Raw genomic sequence first — 18,303 nt, 5'->3', positions numbered from 1 at the left:
TTGAGCTGACTAACAGTTAAAATTGGACATCTTTTAACAGTTAAGATCAATTAAGATCAAATCTCTATTTCAATTTCTTCAATCAAACAAGCACAAATAAAACTTTTCTTTGTTCGCAATTCCTCTAACAAAATTTCTAATGCGCCTTCTTCAATGTTCAAGTCAGCATCATCGCCACTCATGGCATCCATAGCCATTTTACATGGTTGAAGAGTTGTTACTTATTCAGGAATGCTTGTCTCTAAATAATCAGGCCAATCATGTCCAAATAATTTAAGAGTTTTTTTTATAGCTGGGATCATGTCTTTGAAAGTTTTCGACATTTTTAATGGACTGTTCCATCAAGTTCTGACATCAAAAACTAGTAATTTGAATTTGATTCCAAGAGATTAAGCATTTTCTTTAGGCTCTTTGACTAATTTAAGTTTGTATGTGAATTTTTTTACAATAGTTCGAACATCTTCGAGAGTTTTAGTACCAGGCAATGCAGGCAATCGTACTCAAATGCTTCCTAATCTTCCACATTTTCTTCATCAGAATTTACTTCATCTTTATTTTCATCTTCATCTTCTTCTTTGTTTGTTTCTAAACTAAGCACGCTTGGTGCGTTGCAAAAACTCTGAGATGTACATGCTAACATGTACATCTCAGAGTTTTTGCAACGCACTCACTCTCTGTATCTGATTCTTCTTCCTTTTGGTCTGATAATAAATTCTTATTTGCTGGATTGATATCTGTAATTATCTTTTTATGCTTTAGTACTCGTGTCACACAAAGATGGATTCCATGATCATAGCAAATGTGATGAATTTGTTGCGAGAAACAGCCGGATTTAGTGCATATACTTGCCCCATCCATAGTTTGACCAATGCAATCTTGGTCAGGATCAATGCCGAAGGTCATTAATTGATAATTTTGCAACTTCAAAAGGGTTTTAGCATAACATTCTTTCCCATTTCGATCATACCAAGATTTTGATTGTTATTGTTGGGTCCAAAAATATGGATGTTCATAATTTTAATTTGTTTAAATGTTGCCTCATCACTCACATAGGAAAACTTTTGATGGATTTTATCAGTGTTATTTCCTTCATCACTCTGTCCATCGCATATGCTGAGGAGCTATAAATTGTATTATAATTGCTAGAGTAATTGCTAGAGTCAACATTTAATGTTCAACACCATTTCGCTTTCGTTTTTAAAGTAGTTTTAATTAGTTACTAGGCTTTTCTTAACTTGAAAGAGAGCATTCTCAAAATGCTTGCGGTCATTGGAGAAAGATCACTCCTTTAAATTTTTTACATTTTGTTTGTTTTAGTTTTTCTTTTAGCTTTATTTTTTTTAGCAGTTTTGTTTTTATTGAGCTTATATTTTATTTTTTAGAAGGAATATGGATTATGGATTAGGGTGTGTCATACTATTTTTTTCTTCCGGATTGAAAACCCTGTATTCCAAAAACTTGTATTTATATATAATTTCATTAAAAAAAGCTTAGATTAGATTCAAAAATCCAAAATGATTAAGCTACCGGGAATCGTGATTTAGGATTCACCTCAATTTCTGGAAAATTTTTTTCAAGAATAGTAAATGTTTGCTTGTGGTTGTATACTTTTGTCGGCTTAAATTTTTTTTTTTTAATTATTTTGTTATTATTATTATTATAATGTTTATAATAGTTTCCATTTATAATCATTTATCTATCATTTAGTTAATAATTTAATAAAAAAAGACTTTTTAATTTTAAATTATCATTTTTTTAACAAAATAAAATTTACATTTCTTTTATTTTCGTCATTAAAATCAAATCTTTCTTTGATTGATTAGTAGACATCAATTGTCTTAATAAGTCCTGCCCTCTTTTAAGTCCATCTCTTTTTTCATGAGAATAAACTTTGCTTGCTGCTTCTGTTACCTGTTTAACTCGTCTTTCAATTGACTGCCCATGACAAGGCCAATTCGGAACATTCATAGGCTGAAATATTATCTGTTTTACTTCTTCTGTTGTCAGATCACAAGTAAGAATAGGCTCATAGGAAATATTCCAGTCAATTAGCTGTATAAGTGTTGTTGCATCTGGATTTATTTCTGGAATTATTCTAGCTCTTACATTTTTATCACCAGTTAGAAGTTTTTCATCACAAGGACCTCTGATTTTCACAATTAACTCTATACCGTTCTTTCTTTCCTCTACATTCTCCAAGCAGAGCATGGTCTGTATGATGGACTCAGAGAAAGCATACCACGCTGAACGTCGAACGGTTGGCATAACAATTTCTAGTACTTCACTTGATTGATGTTTCAGAAGGCTAAGCTGGTAAGGAATGTCTCGGTCTTTCAGTAAACCTGTGTTCAACTTTAATTTTAAACCACATAGGCATGTAAACTCCAACAATGAACTCAATTATTAATTATAAGTTTTTTAAACTCTTGCCTTTTAACTCATGTTTTGAGACCCAAACTCTACAAAGTCTGTTGGCAGTTGTCAACCATCTGAAATGATTAACTGGCCCAATTTTAAGCAAATTTCTAATAGTAGAGACTATTTTATATCCATAAAACTGAATGGAGGATAAATTTTTTATTACTTCGTCCTTTAGAGTAATAAGCGGATATCCGACATCAATTTTTTCAAAGGATGGATTAATTTCCAGGGCAGTTGCATCATTTAATAATTTTCCAATACTGCCTCTCCATTTGTTGCTGCTCAGAGTCTCTCCATCAAGAGTAGTTATCAGATTACGCAGAGAAAGTTCATTTGTATGGAGTGCGCAAACCAGCCAGTTTAGCTTTCTTCCTAATTTCACTTCCAGCCAATGTATTGCTCCGCCTGACCATCCTGTGTTAACACTAGTAGTGTTAACACAGGATGATAGTGTTAACATCAATAACTAACTTGGTATCATCTTCTTTAATTATTCCTGCATCCATCCAAGCTGCCATTGCAATTGCAGCTGTTTCCTGTAAGCCTGTACCTTACCGTATGCTTGCTAAAGCTATGTTGGAAATACTTTCATAATTCCTTTGTCCTTGTAAACGTTCATGAACTTCATTCTGTTGACATTGAGTTCAGTATTGCTGTTTGTTACAAAACATTCATTACTAAATAGATCCTCTGTTTTGCTCAATTCAAATTCAAACATTTCTTCCTGACTTCTAGTTGTTTGTTGCTGTTCTTGAGATGCGTTTTGTTTTAACTATAGATAAAGTAATTGAACTTTTATTAACTAATGATTTGTAAAATACTGTAACTTAAATTTAATTATATTTTGTTATTTTTAAGTTGAAACAGGCAGATTTACTTGTAATAAAATTATTTTTACTTTAGAGATTTTTCTTTATTAACAAAATGCAAAAACAAAATGCTAATTAAAAACATAACTAATTAAAAAAATCTTACAGGATATACAAATAAAGCATTGGTGTGAATCCATTACTAATTAACTTTGAGTAAACATCGTTCATTAAAGATTTTATTGGATAATTTCTTTTGTTTCAATTGTTTCTTTCTTGCAAAAATAGACCATATCTAAGAAGATCTCTTAGGGTTGGTAACTCCGATACAAGAATATCTATTCCAGAACCTATATATTCTGAAAGCTTTGATCCACTCCTTTTTCTAGTTCTTGAGGATATTGACTCATAATTTGCTAACTTTTTGCATAAATATTTTTTTAATAATATTTTTTAACATATAACATAAATTATTAGATTGAAAATTTATAAATCGGCAACTTTATATAGTTTTGATATTACATAGAATTCAAAATGAGTGGGTGTAAATAACTACTTGTGTTTAAAAATACGTGGACGCAAAACAGTATCTGTGGTTAGGGCCAAAGCTAATTACAAAAAATTGACCATAAATATGCAATTTCAAAACACACTTCCCGGTAGCTTAACCTAAATTTTTGTTTTTTGTTTTTTTTGTTTTTTGATGTTAAAATAGTTGAACACAAGTTTTCTGTATACCGGGTTTTTCATATCATAAAGTATGACACACCCTAGTATGGATGAGGCCTAATTATTTTTTTCACAGAAATCATGTAGAAATCATGTTACATTATCTCAGTATTACTTTCAGTTAGACAATTTTTTCTTCACTCTTTTATGGCAAAAAACTGTTTCAGCAATATGCTGTTGATGCATATGTTAAAATTGAAGGCCAGCGCCTTGCTTTCATCAGAAATAACCAAAACAAACTGAGAAGCGAGCAGTATGAAGACTTACACAAACATGTAAACAATCTTGGAAATGATCATAATGTTAGACCAGGGCGTGTTGCAGTTCTGCCATCAACTTATATAGAAAGTTCTAACGCTTTAAAAGAAAACTTTGAAGATGCTATGGCTATAATTAAAAAGTATAGTAAACTAGATCTTTTTACTACTTTCATTTGCAACCCAAAATGGCGCGAGATAACTGAAAATTTATATCCAGGTCAGACAGTAAAAGATAGACCTGACTTGGTTACTCAAGTATTTAAACTCAAATTAAATAACCTTTTCAATGACATTTTTAAGCACAATGTATTAGGGAAAGTTGTAACACATGTTCAGGTTATTGAATTTCAAAAGCGTGGTTTGCCACATGTTCATATTTTACTTCACTTTGCAAATGATAAAACAGCACATGATATCAATAATTTAATACCTGCAGAAATTTTAGATTCGATTGTTAAATTATGCAGAATTTTTAGATTTGATTGTTAACTTTATGACATTGTTAAAACTTGCATGATTCACGTTCCATGTGGCATACTGAATCCAAATTCTCCCTGCATGAAAGATGGGGGTGTGCAGCAAAAACTATCCTAAAGAATTTAATGCTAACACAGTAGCAGTTCATAATGGTTATCCACGCTATAGACGTTGTGATAATGGTTTGGTTATCAATATTAAAGGTAACAATGTCGATAACTGCTGGGTGATCCCTTTCAATCCATGGTTATCAAAGAAATATCAAGCTCACATTAATGTTGATGCTTGCATGTCTGTTAAGGTTGTTAAATATTTGTACAAATATATATACAAGGGTCACGACTGTGCCAATATTTTAATAAATGAACAAATTAATCATGATGAAGTAAACACTTTTTTAGATTGTCGTTATGTTAGTGCACTTGAAGCATTGTGGGGAATTTTCAAGTACCAGATAAGTCATATGTCACACACTATTATACGCCTATTGTCTAAAAAGAGCAACATCTTGGGAAGATGTGCATACTGTTAATGGTATTGTTCTTGAAACATTTCGTGAAGCATGTGTTTTAAAAGGTTTGTTGCAAGACGACACTGAACGGCAGAATACTCTTTCTGAGGCGGTTTTAATGCATATGCCAAAGCAAATTAGACAGTTGTTTTCAATAATTTTGACCTTTTGTGAACCTGACAATCCTTTACATTTCTGGGATACATACAAAGCTTTTATGATGGAAGATTTCATTCACCGCTCAGTCCCACTTCTAATAGCTGAACAAGCTAGTCTTTGTCAAATTGAAAGGATCATTAATCAAAGTGGTAAAATGCTGGCTGATTACAATCGGCCTGCCATTGATGAGTTTATAGATTTAAATCTAGAAAATTTTGATGAAAATGTTCAACAATCTATTGACGAAGCCAATCGAATGAGACTGTTGCTTAATGTCAATCAATTAAATGTATGTAATGCTATCCTTGCTGCACTGAATGAGCAACCAAGTGTAGAAAATCATCATTCTAGATTGTTTTTCATGGATGGACCAGCTGATAGTGGAAACACCTTTACCTATAATTATTTGATTGCTGAAACCATAAGTAGGAGCTTTTAAACTGCTACAGCTGCATGGACTGGCATAACAGCAACTCTTCTTACAAATGGATCTACATTGCATGGCTTATTCAAACTTCCTGTCTCAATATTGGATAATAGCACATGTAATGTAACTCCTAACTCTATACACAGGCATTTTTAAGACAAGTTACTTTGTTTTTGCTTGATGAAACATCCATAATACCTAAACATGCATTAAAGATATTTGCAACAACAACTTTCCGCTCGGAGGAATAGTCATTCTTTTTGGTGATGACTTTAGGCAAATTCCGCCTGTTGTGAAAAGAGGACAACCAGCTGAAATAGTAGAATCATGTATAAAATGTTCTTTACAGTAGCAATGGGAGCAGAAGTTTGCATTAACTGAAAATATGAGAGTACAAGATGGGGAAGGAGAATTTTTCCAATGGCTGCTAAAACTTGGGAATGGAACAATACCTGTCAAAGAGGAGGATCCTTTTAAAGGATGCATTGAAATACCGAATCAGTGCATTATTAGAGAAAATGAATCAATTGTTGAAAAGATTTTCAGAGATGCTGAACAAAATGATTATTCTTAAAGACCTGATTTTAACACCAACTAATGTTGATTCATTATCAATCAATGCAAAAGTGCTTGAATGTCTACCGGGTGAGGTCAAAATGTATTTAAGTGCTGATCAAATTAATACTGATGACCTTAATGAAAGAAATAACTTTCCTGTTGAGTTTTTGAACAGCATAACTCCTTCAGGTATGCCACCTCATTGTTTAAAATTGAAAATTGGTTGTGTAATTATGCTACTTAGAAATTTTGATCTCAAAGCTGGGTTATGCAATGGTACTTGAACGAAAGTTTGTGCTCTTCAAAATAATTATATTGATGCAGAGGTTTTGACAAGTGTTTCTGGTGGTAAACGGGTTTTCGTTACTCGAATTCAGTTGGCTCCATCAGATTCTAATTTACCTTTTGTTCTGAAACATTGTCAGTTTTCTGCCAGATTGGCTTATTCAATGACGATTAATAAAAGTCAAGGACAAACATTTGATAGAGTTTCTCTTATGGTCAACTATATGTTGCATGTTCAAGAGCTAGAGTATTTAATAGTTTGTTTTTCAAAATTGATAAACATCTCATTCAAGGTATGGTAGGTGAAAAGTGTTACACAAATAATATTATATTTTAAAATGTACTTAATTTTTATTCTTTAGATTTTCATTTCGAAAATTTACTGTTTGTAGGTTTTGAGCACATTTTGTATATATAACTTTATTTATTACTTTGATTTTTTTTTCATAGTTTTTGATAAATATATCTGTTATTTAATATTGTTATAAATGTGTTTATATGCGTTATATAAAGTCATATTTGTTTACAGTTGTATATATGTTTAAATTATGTTGTTTCCATGTTTTCAAAGTGATGTGACTTGGCATTATGTTGAGCAAGATTGATAACCTTGCGGTTATCAATCTTGCTCAACATAATGCCAAGTCAGCCAAGCGGTGTACTTATAGCAGAGGTGTGACTTGGCAGCATTTAATGCCAGGTAGTGTTACTGTTTTAAAGCTAGGCTGTGTTGTCTAGCCTTTTTTAATTATTCCAAAAACACATAATAATGTCTAGTAATGTTTAGCCTAATGTGTATGAGAGAGTATGCAGCCTTTCAGCTGCAGATGTTTAAATCTAGGGTGCTTTAATGTCCTAAATTTGAAGTAATTGAATAATTAATATTGAATATAAAAACAAATATACTTTACTAAAGTTTAGTAAAAAGATAAATATAGTTAACTCTAAATTGGTTTTTTAATTTTGCCTTTCATATATTAATTTGGTTTGTTATTTTCACTGGATTTTAGAATCAAGGGTGCAAATATGCTATGTGCTATTGTTATGTGTTATTGTTGTAATGTTATTGTTGCGATGTTTTGTATTGATAGACAGCTTGGCTTACCTTCCCATCGGTGTCAATTGTTAAAAATGAATAGTAGGTAGTTTCATTATTGGAACTTACTGCTTTTATTTATTTACTAAAAGCCAAGACAACATTTTGCTAAAAATACAATTTATATCTTAATTAGTTTTTTTTTTTTTTAATATTGTTAATCCTTTTGCACTTTGAAACAGATTTTATAGTTACATTTTCGATAAATGTTTATATTAATTACATTATCAAAATAGGCTACTTTAAATAGGTAAATTGATTTTCATTTTTTATGTGGTGTTTATTTTATTTATTTTTAAATTTTTTTTTTTTGTAATTATGATATCATAATTCCATTACTTTTTTATTTTAGATTTATGATATGATGCATTTATACAATTTATAAAAAAAGCAACCTGATTTCCTTTTATTGTAATCTTTTGTTAGTTAAAATGATATAAATATATGCAATTAGTTCAATTTTTTAAATATTTTCTCTATTTTATGCCTAATAATTTGTTGTACGTATCTTAGGGGATATTTGTAAACAGGGGGTGGTAACTAAAAACAAACTAAAAACCATTAAAAACATGGAGAATATTGTAGTTTTGCGCATTTGTCAAATATCGAGTTACTTAAATTTTATAAACGTGTTTAACTAATTAATTAGTTTAGTCTGCATGTGCAACACTTTTGAGGAAAGAAAGAAAAAATTCTTATATATGTAAATCATTGTTTTACATTTTATTATTTTGGTAAAAGGTCTTCATCAAAAACTTAACTACTCTTAATAAAAATAACTCTATTCACCTGGCCACCATTAAAGCAAAAAGAGGGGAGGGACCTCTATATTAGTGTCAAAATATTTTAGAAAATTAAATTTCGAGTAAGAAAAGGAATTTTTAGTAAATGGTAACAAATTATTATAGCAAACTACCATTTACTAAAAACTATTGAAATAAAGAGACCATACAAATAATATAAAAATGGTCTGTGTTGAGCAGACTTAACAAGATCAAAGATCTATTTAATCTACTTAATAACCTACTACCAAAGTGAAAATTTACTATCAATTGTTTGTTTGTTTGTTTTTCTGTTTAGTAGACAACAATGAAGAGAAAGGTAGTAAGTTTAAAAGGATTTTTATTTTTTAAAAATTAACTAAAATGTTTTTTAAAATGTTGTTGATGACTTTAAAGTAAAACAGTAGGTTTTTATAATTTTATACAATAAGCCCAAGAACTAAGGTCGGACTTAAAACTATATTGTCAATAATAAAGAGAAGAAATTTAAAATTCTTAGTAAAACAGATTTTTATCATTTTATATCAAGTAAGTTTAAATAAAATTCATTTTCTTTAGTTGATCAAGAGAGAGCTAATAAAGGTATTAGTTACATTAGTTAAGTGAAATTATTTTTAAAAAATTAAGTAGATATTTTAACATCTATACATTTATGTGCTTTTATTTTTTAGACACAGAATTGAAGAGTGAAATAAGTCAGTGTTTTTGCTATAAGATATTTGTTAATAGGAATTTGTTTATTTGTACTGTAACTGGAATTTTGAAACTTCAAGTACTTTAGCTTTATTTTATTTTTTCTTCTTAGAGAGTTCGAACAAAAAATAAGTATAAATTATATGATTAGTATAGTTAAATAAATGAAGCACTTATATCTGTACCTCAGAAGTCAAAGGTTGGTTGTCACATTTTAGAAATTGTTCAGGAGAGAGGAAATAGTGAAATAATTAGTCTTTATTGGCTTATTGTTGATGGTTAAATTTATGTAATTTTTTTTTGTTTTATTTAATTTGTCTTAAGGCACATGAAATATAATTTTGACAAAAAAAAACAAAACAAGTTAAATAAAAAAAGTGAAAAGTCATTTCTGGACAACAGACATTTTTCCTTTGAACACTGTGGAGACACCAGACCTTTTATATTGACCTAACTTTGTTTCACATTGTTGTAGGACAACAGTCTTTATACCTCTGTAGATACTGAAAAAACTAAAAAGTCTCATACATAACTCATTTTCACAAAAAACTAGACAAGCGACCTTAGTCTTCTGAGGTACAGATATTAAGATTTAAAGTTTATTTTAGTTTATAGTTTTGGTTTAGTTTATAGTTAATTTTAGTTTATTTTTAGTTAGTTTTAGCTTCAGTTATCTTTTTTCTTACTTTAGACAACTTTATGGAGGAAATGAGGGGAATAGGTAAAAAAATTAAAATTATATATTTATTTATATGTAAATATTATTTTATCGATTATTCTGAGGTTTTTTTGTCTTTAGTGTCTGGTAAAAGCATAACTGGTAGGGTTTGTGTTTTATATTTTATATATTTTGTATGGAGAAATATGTGCAATAGGTGAAAGAATTATTTAATAAATATGACATTATTTAACTGTTGACGTTTTACTCATATTTTTATTAAAATAAAATTTTTCACATGTTTAACACTATTTAATTTACTTTCATTTTTTTTTAAAAATATTTTTAGCATGATCTTATGTTGCCTGTCAAAATGGTAAGGCTATGCTTTTTATTTTGATTAAGTAAATTGCAAATATTTATAATTTTTATTATATTCTTCTATTTGTAATTTTAGAGTCGTTAACATTTGAGAGCTTTTGTGATTTTAGATTTGTTAACATTTGAGCAGTACAGAAATTATTGCTCCCAACACCCAGGGCCTTTCTCAGAGAGGTCCTTCAATAAGTGGTGTAGTAATGGCAGTATGGATAAGCCCTCCTTCAAATGGAGGCCTCATCCATAACAGGTTATTAAGAGACACTGAAGAAAAAACAGCAACCAAAAGGTTGTAAATGTCTTTTATCAGTGAAGATACTTATAACTTTTTTGTTGCTGCTTTTTCTTCGGTGATTTTTTTTATTTTTATTTTTTTTAATTTGTAATTTTTTTTTAATAGTATATTATGTTGTATATATGATTTGTTTTGGTCTTTTTAATTAAAATTTTATTTGTTTTTTTACCAATTAAACTTAAATATAGTTAAATTGATTCATTATCCAATTATCATAATATAATGATGCTACATTCTATTGTTAAAATAATTATTTGTTAGTTTAAATTATTGAACTTACTGCTTTTAAAATTTATAAGCCAAGACAATATATTTAGCTATATAAATGCAATTTATTTATATCTAAATTTGATTTTTTATCTTTAATGTTTATAGTTTAGCTCCTGGAAGTATTTTTTATTTTGCTTTTTAATTAAAATATTTTAAATTTATTGTGATGTCTTTTAAATTAAACTAAAGTTTACTAGAAGCCAACATGAAATAACGTCATTAAACAACACCAACAAGCTGCATTATAACAACAACTGAAGTATGACAACAGGTTACTGAAAGCAGGTAAATTGTTTTCCAGTTGTTTTTTTGTTTTTTTTCTTTTATGTCTACTTATCTGTTACAATTTTTATTTTAGGTTTGTCATATGATGCATTAATGCAATATAAAAGACCAAAGTTTACTTAATCTTATAAATTTGTTATACACATGTTTGATAGTAAATTAAATTTTTTTGTTTGAAACGTATTTGTTCTAAATTGCTTAGTTATTTATAATAAGCTTAGTTATTTTTAATAAATTTATTTAGTTGTGTGCATTTAATATTTTTAAGATAACAATTTTTTTTTTTTAAAGAAAAATTAATCAAGGGGATACCAAAAAATTAATAACTCCTGTATAATATAAGTTAACTTCATATTAATCTTAATAATTAAAGTTGATGTTATAAAAAATATTACAAGAATTTAGCTTTAGTTTTTCGTCAATTTAAAATATGATAAAGTATTATTTTGTGTCAGTAACTAAAAAGGTATTGTGTTGAACTTAGGAATGTCGAGGAAAATGCTTCTGCCTTACACCGATATCACCTATGTCAGTTGTAAATTACTCAAATAATGTTAAATAATAATTGGTAAATTATTTTACCTCCTCATACTTTTTATGTTAATTTTACATGGATGGATTAATTTTTTCAATTTGAAGACATTTTTCTAAAAGGGTATTAATTAAGTTTTTGCAACTTTAAATTGTGGAAAACAGTCAGCATAAATCAATTATGACACAGACCGACCATAACCCATATTACGGGTTGCTTTTTACTAGTTAAAATAATTTTTTTAAGAATAAATTTATTAAACATTTACTTTTTAGTTTAATACAGTCTTTTTATTTAATATATTTTTACATCTTTTTATGCGACAAATCTCATTATCAACAGAATCATAAATGAGAAAACATTGCACTGCAATTGCAACTTTTACGATTTTTAAAAACATTAAAACTGAGATCACTGAAAAATATTACAAATCTTCAAAATTAGATTTTTAATACTATTAGTATTAACGAGATTTCCGAGACGAGCAAGATCTGAAAGTATAAATGAAAGCACATTCAGCATCAAGGCTAACAAGACTTATGCCAGATGCCGGACTAACAAGAGACTGCTTCCAAGTTGCATTGCTCTAACTGTTAAACACCCCAAAACCATAATGATTTGGGGTTGTTTTTCATTCTATGGACCAGGGCATCTGTATGTGGTTTCTAAGGGCACTACAATCAACTTAAAAAGGTATTTGAAAATATTGAACACACGCATACTACTACGCATATTTCAAGACAACAGTGCTCCTTGTCATTGCTCAAAGGTGGTAAAAGCCAGGCTTCAACAACACAGCTGGACTCAGATGCATGATTGGCCAGGGCAGTCACCAGACATAAACCCAATCAAAAATCTGTGGTGCATCTTGAAAAGGAACATTAGCAACACCAAGCCAACAGGTAGAGTCACTTTGATAGAGGCAATAATACATGCCTGGCATCACACAGTCATCTTGGAGACATTGCACATTTCGGTTGAAAGCATGCCTCAATGTATCGCTGGTATAATAAGTGCAAAGGGGTATGAAACTAAATATTAATTTCGGACATGCGATAGCTACAGGACATTGTATGTGAAAAAATTCTTAATCAAGAACTCTTTAAGATTAATTTGCAACTATGAACAGTACAATCAAGTATTGGAAAGTGTTAAATGTCATTTATAATTTAAAAGACTGTGATTTGCACTAGTTTTATGTAAAAAAAAACAAGTTTTTTGATGCTGTCCATATACTTTTTCACAGATCTGTAGATATATATTCAGGGCTGTCCTAAAAAGAGAAACAACAGGACAAACTTGCCAAAAAATCGCAATGATTTAGCTTGAAACTGTTGAAATGGAAGGTAGAAGACTAGACATAGGCTGCCTGCAAAAGACTTGCTGGAAAAACGGCAGTACTAAAATTTATGGATATAACAACTTGTCGCACGAGAGTTATAGGGTTCTATCTGACTTTTTTTATTTTGTAAGAAAGTTTTAGTAAACAACTAATAACAAAAACAAAAAAATTAAAAGTTATATGAATAATATTATAAGTTTAACCATGAAAACATAAATGACATAGACAATATATAATTTATATATAAAAGTTAAACTCTAATGCTACGAATTATTGGACTCTTTGGGTTGGATGCAGAAAAAAAAGTGTCAGGTATTTGGGTTGTCAGGGTTGGTATTTATATAGCAGAAACATATATAAATAACAAAGCTAAGATAAAACAAGTAATAGTAAGAAATAGGAATGGCATTTTGGTTAGCTATTGGTCAATGTCGAGCTTTCTACATGCTAAATGCCAAAAGTTTGGTTGTAAAATGCTAAAATAATGCTATTCTGCCCTGAAAAATGCCAAATTATAAAAGCTATATTTTCATGTTTTATTTCAAATCTTTAAGGAATCATGTAAGATTTAATAGTCTCCTAAACAATTTTTTTAATCTACTAAGTTAAAAAATCACATTAAGTATTGCAAGGCTGAACCCAGCCTAAAAAAGAGCTTGCAATACCAAAAAGACAATACAATACCATGCACCTCTATCGCCCATAGGGGAACAAGGAAGCCTTATGCCCACTTTTTCAAAAACTGTGCTGTAAGAGATTTTGCAAACTTAAAAAATAAAAAAGGTCCTAATTCTCAATTTGCTGAGAAAATGGTACAAAAACTCAACCACTTTTTGTACCACACGCCCTCCCCTCTCCTCCCTCCCCCCTCCAAAAAGCCAAAAAGTAAAAAACTTAAGCAACACAAATTCCTTGCACCACCTACAACAAAAATTAATTTGATTTCTATGTAAGTAAACAATTTAGTAAAATTTGTAAAACATTTTATCATTAATTAATACATAATTAAACCAACAACTATATTATCAACTGCAAAAAATCATTTCATTATTTGGTTTTCAGATTTAAAGAGAACTCTCAATGTCTTATTTGACAAATATATTTTTAAAAACTATGGAGGGAGGCTGTCAGTTTGATATCAAAATGACAAAATTAAATTAAATTTAAAAAAATTTTTTTTACAAAAAAAAAATGTATAGCCTCCTTGACTGTAGTAGACTCTGGAGTCTTGGGGAGGTGAACTTAATAATAATAATAAAAAAAGATTTTTGTACTTTAAATAAAATCTACTAGACATTGTCTAATCAAGTCTAAACTTTGCCCCAAATGTAGTTAGTAGGTACCTCAACTAGTAAGTGACTGGGTCATGGCTAAAAATGGGACTTTTAACAAACTCAGCCCTGGCAAAGTTTTAAGATTTTGCAGGGGTAGATAGCCAGGGCTAGGAAAAAATTTATAATACTTTATGTATTAATAATTTATGCATACATTTACTATTTTTTAAATACTGACATAAAAAGATGCAACTTTGTTGAATGACAAGCCAAGCAAGAATGAGTTTTGGTTCACCGTACTAGAGATGATAGCTCGTTTGAGCAGCGACCATTTGTTGAAAAAGTAAGAGATGCAACCTTACAACGATGCAAGAGTGGCTCAAGCTTGGCAAGTAAAGCAGGTCCACTGCATTTACAATTTGCTTTTGGACCTAATCTAAAAGTGAGAGAGTTGTTATTCGTCAATATAGGAGTGTCAAAAATAATGCTATAGTTGTTTGCAGTAAATAACTAAGTTTTATTGAAGTTAAAATTCAAATGCCACTGCAAGCTCCAAGCTGTTACAGAGGAGAGATCAGACTGTTAAGACAAGAGTATAAAATTGAGTTGTCACCAAATAAAGCCACTTGAGATGTAAGATTGTCATCAAGTTCATTATTTATCTCTATATATTATTGCAGAACTTAATAGTTTTAATAGTAGTAGTAGTGTCCCTTGGAGGGTGTTTGACACGAAACCCTTGGCAGCCATTACAACTGAGGATTAGCGAGAAAGAGAAAGAGCTTCCGAACAAGAAAGTTGTGGTTTGAGTCCATCCACCAGCAACTTTTTTAATTTTTTAAAATTTTTTAAAATACTTGTGAACTTTTATAAAGATTATATACAAACATATCTATGTTATACACTTTAACAAATTAAATATTTTTAAAAAAGCTAAAAATTCTTAAAACATTAAAAAACGGGGGGACAATTGTTGCGTATGTGTCATGGTTGAGATGTTATGTTACAAAATAATTAATGTTATAAGAAAAATTGCTTTTGTTATAAGATTTTATATAAGATATAAGACCATTATTGAATAATAAAAAAAGAAATGTTTAATTTTACAAATAAAAATATTTTAAGCAATAATTTTTTTTATTTTATTTGAAATTTCAGACTTCCAAGTACAACGGTTCAGAAATTATAGCCTTAGAAACATGACACAGTGCCCCCTCGATTTACAAATGGTCAAAACAGACTACTTCAGAGCTGTATAACTTTTTTCTCACTTTCAACAAGTGTCTCATTTTTTCTAGAACCATTTTCTGGATAGTTCTCTTCTTAAAAAAGTGATTTTTATTAACTTGTGTTAAATTAGAAAAAAATTATGACCTCCTCAACTTTGGAAAAAATCCTAAAATTGCGATAATATGCCAAAATGAAACTAACTGTAGCATTATTCTATTCACCCACAAGTCTTTACAGATCAGTTTTCTGATTAGCTACTACTGTCTGCAATAAATGGGCAAAATATATGCACCTTGTTGCAGTTTAGAACTCAAATATATCTAAAAGCAAAATGTCCACTCGCCTAAAAAGTCCAATTTTCAGCCATTTTGAGATGTTTGTAAATTTTTCTAACACTTTATTTTGATCTAAGATTAACAGCATAATAAGACCATTAGACCCAACTAATTGAAAATGCAAACATTATAAACTTGTCAAATCCACACCAAAAATGCCAGCATTTTTAAATAACTCTATTTTTCAATTATCAATGGTTGAATATGTTATTAGAAACCAGTGTCCCTCTAATCTGCCAACTAGCCTATGTGAAGGGTGCAACTAATTATAAGTCATTTCTTAATAAAAAGAAAGATATGGTTGGTTGTCCTTTCCTTGATCTGGTCTTTATAGTAGATAGGGGCATAAATAAAGGGGGAAGTAAATTTTTAGAGACCTTCATGGTTCAAATGAAGGTCTCTAAATTAATTCAGATATTTAGATACCTTATATCTAAATATCTAAATTAATTTCAAAATGAAACCATTATTTCTTTAAAATATATTTTATTATAGGTAATCAGTGGTCTGTATGTGGTCTGGACCCCCCCCCCCCACTCTCTCACTAAGGTGAGGATGAGGGGGTTTAGGGTTGCACCAATTAAAGGAGGGGGGGGGGCAACTAACTTTTAGTAATTTAATTAATTTTTAATTCCCTTTTAAGACCGTACAATTGTATATTTGCTATAAAATCTGGCACACATTTTTGATAGTCACTATCAAAATTCAAATCTTATGGTAAAAGCATGAAAAAATGCAATAAAGGTCTAATGGCCTTAATTAACATTAATAAAATGAATCATGTATGTTTCATGTTAGAAAATGAATGCTTGTATCTTTGTATGTTCAGAGATGGTGACCCACAGACCATTGGTTAAAATATAATGATTTGACCTATTTCATAATTATAAGCAAATTCTGAAGTTAAATTCAAATACATTAGAATAGAACAGTATATAGCAAATATTTTATTAATTAAAACTACTGATAGTTTTTAAAAAGTTTATAATCTGCATAAAAAATTTATGATCTGCGTAAATGGACTTCAAGTGTTAGTAAAAAAAAATCAGATTTTTATTTAGACCAATTGAAGTTTTATAAAATACTCAACATAGTATGAAAAACTAAATTAACTTACACTTAATGAATAGTTTTTCTTTTAAAACGTTTTTATTTTTTTAAAAATAAAATTAAGTACTAAGCATAATGTAAATAAAAGTTTTTGAAAAAAAGTTTTTTGCAAATAAATTTTACAAATAAAAAGGTTTTTAACTAAAAAACGCTAAAAATATCTTTTACAAATATTTTTTCACCTTTTTTTATAAATTTGTTACAAGGAGTAAAAAATATTTTGTTATATATACATAGTATTTCACTTCTATTAATATAAGGTTAACATAAAAATTATTTTATATTAGTACATGTTAAAATATTTTGGATGGATGTTAGAATATATAACTAAAGGAGTCTCAAGAAATCATCAAATTTAAATTTTTCTTCATTGTCCATAATATAAGGCAACAGTTTCAGACCTCAGTTTAAATGTAAAATCGCTCTACCCATTCTGCATATATCATTAAAAATGGTTTTGTAATTAAATAACAAGTTATACCTACATACAAAACACTGATTGTAAAGTATATTTTTGAAAATACTATTTTTTTAAAATGATATAAAATTAGATAATAATGATTAAAAATGATATAAAAATAGATTTATATGAGAAAACTAATTATCCAAAATTAAAATATGTATATGTATTAAAAAACATTAAAAAACAGATAACATACTTTTGGGTTAATTTTAAGATTGGTTTCGTACTTTTTCCATAAACATACCAAACACATGCACATCCAGGATAAAATGTCATTGGAAAGTTTGGACTTTGTATATTGATTGAATTATTTTCGGTTAGTAAAAAACTTTTTTCACATTTTGCTAAAAAAAAAATTGCAATAGTAAAAAGAAACAATATGGGATTTAAAAAAATATGGCATTAAAAAAAGAATTTGAAGAAATAGTCATTTTTATTTTGAAGGGAAACTGTTATACCTTGTTTAACTTTTTGTCAATCTGCATAATCAAGACAAGACATAAAAAAAAAAAGTTAAGTGATTAGGCTTGTCTGCAAAGAGTCACACAGTTAACAACAAGGGTAAAAGATTGAGAAAAACATAAATTTTGAACATTGAGTCCTCAGGGTCAATGGTACTAATGCAATGCCATTCAGTGTAATGAGGATTAAGGTAACAACAATAATGGCTGATCGATGAAGGAAAAAAAACTTGGCTATATTCGATCAAAAATAACATTAAAAAGTTTGCAGTCTTGAAAAAAAACAGAACAACAAAGATCAATAAAAAGGTCATTGATTAGTCAGAGAATTTTATAAGAAATAAATAAAGTTATGCATAAGTGTATGCCCAGGCCAATCATGTGATTATTTGAATTTTTGATTAAACAAAATATAACATCCATCAACAATGAATATTAAAGATGAAACAGCCAAATTTAAATT

The 18,303-nt window shown here is 29.1% G+C and overlaps 1 protein-coding gene across 5 annotated transcripts in view; it reads right to left on the bottom strand.

The window, feature by feature from the left end:
* LOC101240159 (uncharacterized) overlaps nt 1-18,303 on the bottom strand; it is a 58,132-nt gene that overhangs the window by 16,923 nt on the left and 22,906 nt on the right. For all 5 annotated transcript variants that reach the window (XM_065805358.1, XM_065805359.1, XM_065805362.1 and 2 more), the window contains one exon: nt 17,576-17,723. In XM_065805358.1, coding sequence (XP_065661430.1) covers nt 17,576-17,723 — 148 coding nt within the window. The remainder of the gene's footprint in view (nt 1-17,575; nt 17,724-18,303) is intronic.

The sequence above is a fragment of the Hydra vulgaris genome, chromosome 09 (assembly GCF_038396675.1).
Source record: "Hydra vulgaris chromosome 09, alternate assembly HydraT2T_AEP".
NCBI classification, from domain to species: domain Eukaryota; kingdom Metazoa; phylum Cnidaria; class Hydrozoa; order Anthoathecata; family Hydridae; genus Hydra; species Hydra vulgaris.
The sequence above is the reverse complement of the archived record's forward strand: the minus strand, read 5'-3'. Positions and strand labels throughout refer to the sequence as shown.